The sequence below is a fragment of the Protomyctophum parallelum genome (genome assembly GCF_964188405.1).
Source record: "Protomyctophum parallelum genome assembly, chromosome: 8".
Classification (NCBI taxonomy): Eukaryota; Metazoa; Chordata; class Actinopteri; order Myctophiformes; family Myctophidae; genus Protomyctophum; species Protomyctophum parallelum.
In genome coordinates, this window is record NC_139703.1 from 13,390,155 (window position 1) to 13,399,524 (window position 9,370).

General features: G+C 43.7%; 1 protein-coding gene across 3 annotated transcripts; it reads right to left on the reverse strand.

Moving 5' to 3' along the window:
• Positions 1-8,594, reverse strand: LOC310863480 (P2Y purinoceptor 13-like). Of its 3 annotated transcripts, none has more exons than XM_083771844.1 (5): positions 8,456-8,594; positions 3,986-4,065; positions 2,741-2,942; positions 1,825-2,217; positions 1-993 (listed from the first exon to the last, which is right to left on the reverse strand). In XM_083771844.1, the coding sequence occupies exons 3-5, from the start codon at positions 2,921-2,923 to the stop codon at positions 511-513; spliced, it is 1,059 nt and encodes a 352-aa protein (XP_083627970.1). In that variant the 5' UTR covers positions 2,924-2,942; positions 3,986-4,065; positions 8,456-8,594; the 3' UTR covers positions 1-510. The 3 variants fall into 3 exon arrangements, with proteins under 3 accessions (XP_083627970.1, XP_083627971.1, XP_083627969.1); XM_083771845.1 differs by lacking the exon at positions 8,456-8,594 and adding an exon at positions 4,294-4,425 and having other exon boundaries at positions 2,741-2,932; XM_083771843.1 differs by lacking the exon at positions 8,456-8,594 and adding an exon at positions 4,294-4,425.
• Between the last annotated feature and the right edge of the window lie 776 nt (positions 8,595-9,370).

A 9,370-nucleotide genomic window follows, 5' to 3' on the forward strand; every position in this document is an offset into this window, starting at 1 on the left:
CTATAATAATAATAATGTAGACGATGATGAAGACCACAAGTCGAAATGTGTTGGTCTAACAATAAAGATCTGTTATATCGCTGTCGGGCAGAAACCTCCTATACCTCCATTCATTCATTCATTCATTCATTATGTTTGTAAATGAATGCTGTATTTGATCATATGACTATACAGTGTCACACAAAAGCATCAAAAGTAGCAGATCCACAAGCTCGAAACATGCAGAGCTTGTAGATCTGCTACTTTTGCTACTTGTGAATTTGAATCCTGAAAAGTAACAGTTTTTGACTATGAGGTTTCCACCCGACAGAGATGATATACTAATACTACACATGCTGCTGGAGTTTAGACCTCTCCCAAAGAAACACAATTTGCTTGCACAAAAATGGCACTTTTCAGATTCAGAGAATTTCAGACACAGACTGACTTGTCTTCCTCCAGTGCAAGACAGCTTGCAGCTATACATATATACGAACTGAGTCCAGTTTCTTGGGTTTCTTATCGCCAGAGTTAAGGAGGCGTGTCACTGTATGACAGCCTCCTGTTACCGTGGACTATCTGTGACATTTCCAGCTGCGTGGCCGTGGAAGTTGCAGTGGGAGAGTCCATTGGGCCCTGTGGGAGGGGCTTGCGGCTGAATGTGGCCGTGAGTCGTCTCCGGAACACCTTGCAGAGAAACATGTAGATGAGCGGGTCCAGACATACGTTGGTGGCCGAGAGCCACAACGTGGTCTCCTTGGCGATGTAGAGGGCGTTCTCTGCCCGGCAGTGGTTGTCGCTGTTGCGGGTCTGCGTCAGTGTGTAGGGAACGCGGGCGAAGTGGAATGGGGCGAAGCAGACGAAAAACACTGCCACCACCACGAAGACCTTTGCTTTGGTCCTGCGACTGGCCGCTTTGGAGCTGCTCCGGGAGGCTTTGTATGACTCGTACACCTTCCTGCTGATGAAGGTGTAGCAGACCGCCATGAGAGCCAGCGTGCCCCAGAACACCACCTGCATGGACACAATGCATCAATGGAAAGCAACAACAAAAGCATTCACGTCACTGAGGTGCCAAATTTGTTTGGAACATTGTTCTACTTCCACACTCACTCACTGCATTCACCTCTGGTTAGTTGAGAGGAATACAAGAACGCTCAGTACAACAACCTGGTCTGAACCCGGTCAAATCTGGCGACCTCGGAACGGTCGACCCACTAGGTATTTCTGGCCACTAGAACCTACTCGGCCGACTTAATATAAGGGTCTGTCCTCACCAAGCAGGCCACATTGTCCGACTAAGTTACTGTATGTATTCACCTTTTTCTTACAGCCCATAGTGCATTGTGTTTGTGTGTGTTCCTCTTTCTCTTGCTGTGTTGCCAATTTTGCAAGAGAAACAAGGTCTATGAAAAAAGGCACAAATGAAAATAGCTGATCTACAAGCTCACAGTGACAAATTGTGAGGTTGTACATACGTTATTTAAAAACACATTGAGAATCTGGGTTTCCTTGATGTGAAGAAATGTGGAAGCAAGCCCAAATAAGCAACTACTATACACTTTAGAATCAAGCCCAAAAAAACATCAACCAGCAACTACCAATAATGTATTTGCAAGTGCCTTTACAGAAAAAAAAAAAAAAATGTTGCTTATAATAAGCAGACATGGCAACACGGCCTGAAGGAAGCAAAGCACAAAGAGCCCCAGTACCTTGGCGGGGAAAAAACGTAGATAGCTGTACAAGCTTGCGAGCTTGTAGATCATTACTATCGTTACTTCAAAAGCAACAGTTTTGGACATACAAAAGGTTTCCACAACTATGAAAACAACGAGACGACGTTACCTGACAGAAGTAGTTGAAGCCCTCATGCCAGAGAAGGCCCAGCTCGCTCTTCAGGGCCGTGCACTTCAGCTTGCCTCCGGAGGAGAGCTGCGGCGACTGGTTGCTCAGGATGGCGTTGGGCAACGCCAACAGCAGCATCACCACCCAGACGGTGGTGCTTAGCAGCTGACCGACCCGGACTTGCTGCAGCGAGCACTTCCCGAACGGGCGGACTATCTTCAAGTAGCGGTCCAGGCTGATGAGGCCCAGCAGCAGGATGCTGATGTACATGGAGAGGTAGAAGAGGACGGCCGAGTAGCGGCAGTAGAAGGCCCGCAGGCGCCAGGAGCCCACGCCTGCGTCGCTCAGCACCCTGACAGGGATGGTCAGAGTCATCAGCATGTCGGCCACCACCTATACAAGGGAAAGAGCATAGTATCATTTAAGTATAATTTCTTTTTAAATCAAAGTTTCTTTATTCATTTCACAAAAGTCACATATGAGTCAAAAGTAGCATACAAGAATTGTTGAGATTTTTACCCCTCCCCCCCAGAGTTCCCGCTGCTTGAAAAGTGACTAGACTACGGTCACTAGTTGAGGTACAGTATAGGTGAACACCTACCTCAACTAGTGGCCGTAGTCGACACTTTTTCCTTATTGGCTCACTCTCGGCTGTGTCTAAGCCAGTGGGAGACTTAGGGCCGATTCATACTCCTATTTTAGAGCCAAATAAAAGTCGGTTCGGCTCTGTAGAGCCTACAATGTGACGTCATTTGAGGTTCGGGGGGGGGGCGGGTACCGTCCTATAGTCGGCTCGTCGGTGCTCTTAGCTAAACTGCTGCCAAAATCTTTCCAATAAACATTAGCTTATTCCATACTGGTGTGATCTCTCCTTTGTTGAAATATATTCCAAGCACAAACGCCATTCTTAACTCACCACATTTTTCAGATAGACCACAAAGGTGGAGGTACTGGGGATGCTGAAGAAGATCCAGGCTGCCAGGCTGTTGAGGGCCAGGGCCACTATAAAGAGGATGCTGTACAGACAGGGGAACACCACCGCTGTCACACTGGTGTCTCGAATGCACTTCACAGAGTTATTGGATATGGTGCCGTTCATCTTCCCAACCTTGGAGGACCTCGAGAGAAGAAGGAAGTTCAGAGAGATGATGTAATGAAAACAAAACAAAGAGGAAATAGAGAGGAATGAATTTACTAAATTCTAAATACATGATAAATACATGTTTTCCAACAATAAAGAGTTATATAATTTTGTAGGCTGACTATCTTAATACGTCTTGGGTATAGTTGCTGTATTTGTTTTGCATTTTAAATCAAAATGTAATAACACTGACTGACACCTTCTGGGATGGCCTACTTTAAAATAAATACATACTGTACATACAGTATATCATTGAAACACACTTTTATATACATATACCGGTAGGCCTACATTTTTACGTAACATTTACAAAATGTAAATAATATTCTAGACAAGGTGGTGCTACCTTTTTTGGGGCAGCATGCATGACCCTGCCTAATTACCACCTCCCATACCCAATTCAAATATAGGCTACGTTTCTACCCAGATAATGTTTATGTTGACTGTTAGATATAATTATTAGCCTAGTGCACAAAACCAAGCTAGCAATAAACAAACAATTAAACAAACAAGCAAGCAAACAAACAAAACAAAACAACTCCTCAACGCCCCCTTCCAACATGCTCTGTTGGAATGACCCTCTGTCATTCTTGTCTCTGTGGGGTTGTACCGCCCCCGCTGACAGACACTAGAGTAGACTATGGAACACCACAGACACCTGTTGCAGCCTGAGCTGTCATTCCGATAATGGTTTTCTTGGTTTTACAGTCAATTAAATCTCAATACCAGCAAACAATTAGGGCCTCAATTAACCATCTGTTATCAGTGAATTCTGGCTCTGTCACTATAACATGGCACCGTATCTGTTTAGTGTGCCAGCTTTACATTGAAAACCTTAACAGCTGCAAATAACATGCAGTGCAGAAGCAGGTGCCATGGTGACCATCCAAGACATATAGGCCTACTCTCAACATATCGTCTCTTGGGTGTTTATATTCATGCTAATTAGGACAATTTTATATACATGCACATGCAGTATACATTGAGGTCTTATCTGTAAAATGCACAATTTAGCCTTACCTCTTAAAGTGTCCTTATCTTCTTTGGTTAATGGGACATGTGAAACTCCACAAGAGCAGAAGAATTCAACAGCAATATGCCTGAATTATGAAGAAGTGAAATATCCAATTCAGCTTTTTTTCTTACGATGTTAAATGCCTTTTAGTTTTACTTTGACTCTAATAACTACATCTCCTAATCCCAGCTTCCAAGAACAACTGGATCTGTGTGTGTGTGTGTGTGTGTGTGTGTGTGTGTGTGTGTGCGTGCGTGTGGTGTGCGTGCGCGTGTGCGCATGTGTGTGTTTAACACTTGTTTGATCCTCTTACAATGGGTGCTAATGTGTGGCTGTCTTGTCACAATCCCAATGAGTTTGCCAGTCTCCCTCTCGGTGAAAGACCCATTTCCATCTGAGCTTCCTGTTGCAATTGTCCGCAGAGTGGTTTGTTCTGCACCATGCCACTGATGCCAGTCCGCCTCACTTGCGTCAGTCTCAGTAGTGGCTGCTGATAGTTTGAAACGCCAAACACCAAAGAAATGGGGACTCATTTCTCGCCCCACATCTAGAGACCCCCACCACCACACTGCTCCTCCCACTGTTTCCGCTGTTCAATCCACACTGTAACATCAGCTGCAGGCAGCTACTGTAACCCTCCCAAATTGCAAGTCTACAAGTCTACAAGTTTGTGGTGGGTGAAACATATCATAATGGATTTCTCACAGAGATTTCTCATGAAAATATCGTGGTTGACATCCAAGAACAACTGTGTGTGTGTGTGTGTGTGTGTGTGTGTGTGTGTGTGTGTGTGTGTGTGTGTGTGTGCTCGCGTGCATGCATGCATAGGCTACAGTAAGCTTAAGTTATGAATGTGTGTGCAGACAAATGGTACGTGATTAGGGTCGGAGCACTTCCTTCCACTCAGTCAGAACTGATGGGACTTACTTGGCACTCGTTCCCTTTTTATTCCCCTTTGTCCTGTTGTGACAAAAATAGTGTGTTCTAAGAATAACACCAGATAGGCCTATTTGCTTGGCTGTGGTCCAGAAAGGTTGTTTGATGGTAGAAAGAAGTAGAAACTGACACGTGGATCTGTAATGTTTGTCAGCAAGTTTACAACCATACGTTAACATTGCCAAAGCAAAAGTGGAACAATCAAAACTAAATAATGCATGGAAAGGGAATAGAAATGATGTGTACACAGATATTACATTGCAACTGAGGGAAATCTAACTTCTAATCATAAGAATTGTTGTCCATCCATGCATCTTCAACTGCTTATCCATAGTCGGGTCGCGGGGGCAACAGCTCCACCAGAGAGCTCCAGACTTCCCTCTCCATAGCAACCTCCTGGGGATCCCGAGGGGTTCCAAGGCCATCTGCACCTTGGTCTGCCCCGAGGTCTCCTCCAAGTTGGATCCGACGTGCATCGAGGACCTCCCTAGGGAGACGCTTGAGAGGCATCCTAACCAGATGCCCAAACCACCTAAGCTGGCTCCTTTCCAGACGAAGAAGCAGCGACTCTACTCCGAGTCTCTGTCGTGTTACTGAACTTCTCACCCTATCTCTAAGGGAGATGACAGTCACCCGTCTGAGAAATCTCATATTCGCCGCATGTATTGGCGACCTTATTCTTTCGTTCATGACCCACACTTCATGACCATATGTGAGAGTATAGGAACGAAGATTGCTCGTCACAACAGTGCGGTACAGCGACTGCAATGCCTGCCGCTCCGATTCTCCGGCTGATCTCCTTCTCCGTCCTCCCCTCACTCGTGAACAATACCCCGAGATACTTAGGGGCGATTCACACTATGGTCCCGGGTGTGCACTCGGGATCACTTGGCAGATGTTGTGGTAGTGTGAATGATGCGTATCGTTCCCGGGAGCGGATCGCCAAACCGTCCCCGGGACTGCATGGGGGGCGGGTCTCTGGACCGTTGAAGTGTATTCAGATACGGAGCGTTCCAATGTGAATGCATGCGTGGGAAGTGGACAGTTTTTTTTAAGAACGTGACATAATCTCTAGTCGACGAGCCAAGCGTCAACAAAAAAGAAACACATTTCTCAACGCCGCCCGTCTCCTGTTGAATGCATAGTATCCAAAGTAAAACAAAATAATAACTAGAAAAAGTGCCCTTCCGGGCACAGGTCTCCACCAGGTTATCCACAGATCCGTGCAGTTAGAGGTAAAAACACTTTTCGGCCAGTTATAGCGCCACCTTGAGGCTGAGTTGAAATTGTTCATGTGGCATTTTGTCCTCGGCCTAGTGGGAATGTGGGTGCACAATTTCACGGAAATCACGCGATGTGTTCATGATTTGCAGCATTTTGTTTGAAACTGAGCACTCCTGTGAACTTTGGAAGCCAATCTTAACCAATCAGGATGGAGTCTGATAAATCTGAAAGACCCGTTTCGTTGAATGGCTCTAGAGAGACTGTGTACCAATTTGCGTGATGTTTGGACAAAATCTGTAGGTGTACTGTGCAAAAACTTGTTTTGCACAAAGCGGCCTCCTGGTGGCGCTATAACAGGCCGTTCTGGAAAGTTTGGGGCAGAGGTTCATGGTTGGCATCCAGGGAGTGTGTGTGCAAAATATGGCATCGACCGGGTTAACGGTGGCCGAGATTAGCTGTTCACGGACACACGGACACACGGACACACGGACGGACGGACGGACGGACACGCGGACGGACGGAGTGCAAAACATACTCTCCCCACATGCCTTCGGCCTGGTGGAGACAATAATGCTAAAGTAGAATTCACAGCAAACTAATATCAAACATGACACTGGAGCACAGAACTGACTGACACAGTGAATAGCAGGCAGGCTGACAGTGAAGTAGTATAACGGCAAAGAGGCAATGCAATGCAGTGTGTCTGGATTTATTTGAGACAATGTCGCAGAGTTGATGGTCAGTGTCCGGGCGTGCCAGCCATCAAGCATACCGCCATCAGGAGGATTAAAGTGTGTTATGCAAGTGTACCCGGGTGCGCTGTTGAATCTCGGGCAATGTGAATCATGGCCATCGGGGACCAGGCAACCGTATTCGGAAACGGTTCCAATGAAACGGATTCAGTCCGTCTCAGTGTGAATTGCCTATTAATGTCTCATTCCCTACTTGGACTGCACAATCTGAGAATGAGAACCAGGTACTGACAGGGTGTCAGTATTCAGTACCTGGTTCTCATTCTCAGATGACACATACTGTATCAAGCTTTGTTGGTCATGGGAAAAAGACTGTGTGGGCTGTATGGGCTGCATTTCCTGAGCTTTTGACATGCCCTGTTGAAACTGTCTTCAGCCACAAATGACATACCACAGGAGGACATTTCACAGTAGTGGCAGTGTCACCATAGTGTGTCCCATGGTTGGGCTTCAACATCCACTCTATTACATTCCCATTCATCAAATGGTTCAGTTGTTTTCATTTTGCAGATTTTGCAGGATTTATTGGATCAACATTTGAATTCCAATAAAATTGATAATATATTCTATTTTCTTGCAATTATAATTTTGCCATCTTGAAAGAAACAGTGGTCATATTCAGTTGTGAGGAACAAATTAAGCTTCTGGCCAATTCCAAAGTTAAAAAATGAAGGAATTCTGCATCATAAAAATAATTTGACACCGATATATCACCCATATCAGACAGTCATACAAGTGACGGCTGCCATCTTGAATAATCTCAATGACCATTTTAAATTATCCAAAAGACATTTACCAAGTGCTAAGTATGGTAAATAAGAAAACAGGACATTTTGTAAATTCATGGTGGCTCCATTTCCAAATCTTTTGGGAATGCCTTTAACTGTACTTTTATCTTGTCCACTGAATGATTGTTTTGGTTATCTGCTGCACTATCAGGTCATAATGGCTTCATAGAATGTAAAACAACAAAATAATTCCTTGGTGGTGGTGATATTCTCCTCCGTATACAGGGTCAGTCCTCTGAACCTGGCTGGCATGGCGGTGGAGTGCTACTGTACATCGTAGTGGGTGATAGAAATATGATAATATAAATATTACTTTTAATGGGGCCATACCGGAGATAATGGTCACTTGTTCCAGACAGGTTCCTCAATTTTGATAGGAAGTGGCAAATAACTAATTAATAATGATGATAATGAGAAAGGGTTGTATAATTCTTTGATAGCAGAGCAAGAAACTCTGGAAATGTAAAAATACTTTTAAAGTAATCAGATTAAAATTGGTGTTCAAACCCCAGGCAGGGAGCATTTAAAATGCAATTTACCAGAATGGTAGAAATATTATTAAGCAAGTAAATATTCAACTTTAATGTTATAATGTTAAACCTATATTAATAAACCTTTTAGATTGTTGAGTTTAAGAATTAGCTTTAACAGGAATACTTTAAGTAAACACACACACACACACACACACACACACACACACACACACACACTGAAGCATCATAAAAGTGATAGTGACAGTTAGCAACAAAGAATAGTCACACAAAGATGGTATTACCTGAAATAATGATGGAGCCAGACACAAGGATAGGACGAATTATGGTAATGAATTTAGTTTGATCTTAATTCAGAAAAAGTATTTCTCTTTTACAAGTCACAGGTCACAGCCTCAATATACAACTAGAAAGGTCTAGGAGGAGCCTTTACTTTACTTCCTTGTTTTGTCATTTGTCATTTCTTTGTTGCCAAGAAAGTACAATTTAAGTTTATGTCAATTCATTGTTTGGCCATGCTGGCTTCAGTGCAATTGTTGTTAATTTACTGTGCACAATTAGACCTTGCCTGTTGGAGAGAGATGATACACTTGTTGTGGATCCTACTAATTAGTGCAGTGGTGATTGACCTAAATTGGAACCAATTTGACTGCTTTTGATGTTGAGTTTGTGTTAATGTGAGAAGATTATGTACAATGTCTGTAATACAATATTTTCTTTTGATTGCGGTTTTACAACTAAACATTCTGCCAATGAAGAAACTCGTCTCTGTCTTTATTGGAGCTGTTGTTGTTAACTATCTGTCACGTCACATAAATGGGCAGAATAACTTTTCTTTCACTTAAAGGAGGAAACTGACAAAAAGATACAAAAAGAGAGAACTATGACTCATTTCGACTTTATCAGTGGACATATCAGTGGTGCAGTAGATCATATCATGGAGATGCGGTCCGGTACGCTCTTTTTTTTTTCAGTATCAGTTTCAGTTTCAGTTTCAGTTTCAGTTTTCTGAAAAAATGTTTCTAGTCAGTCATTCTTAAAGTTTTTCATGTCAAGGACCCGAAAAATATATGTAATTGGCCGCCGTCCTCCATCTGAAAATATGTTGTTCCAGGGACCCCCATGAAGCAAAGATTGAGTTAAAAACGATCGCTCTGACAGAATATATATTCAAAGATTTGCACCACATTTTCACGATT

Coding starts and splice junctions, on each gene's coding strand:
- LOC310863480 (XM_083771844.1), bottom strand. CDS start 2,923: ATGAACGGCACCATATCCAATAACTCTGTGAAGTGCATTCGAGACACC. Junction 2,218..2,740: donor TGGTCTATCTGAAAAATGTG/GTGAGTTAAGAA, acceptor TCCCTTGTATAG/GTGGTGGCCGACATGCTGAT. Junction 994..1,824: donor GCTTCAACTACTTCTGTCAG/GTAACGTCGTCT, acceptor GTGTCCATGCAG/GTGGTGTTCTGGGGCACGCT.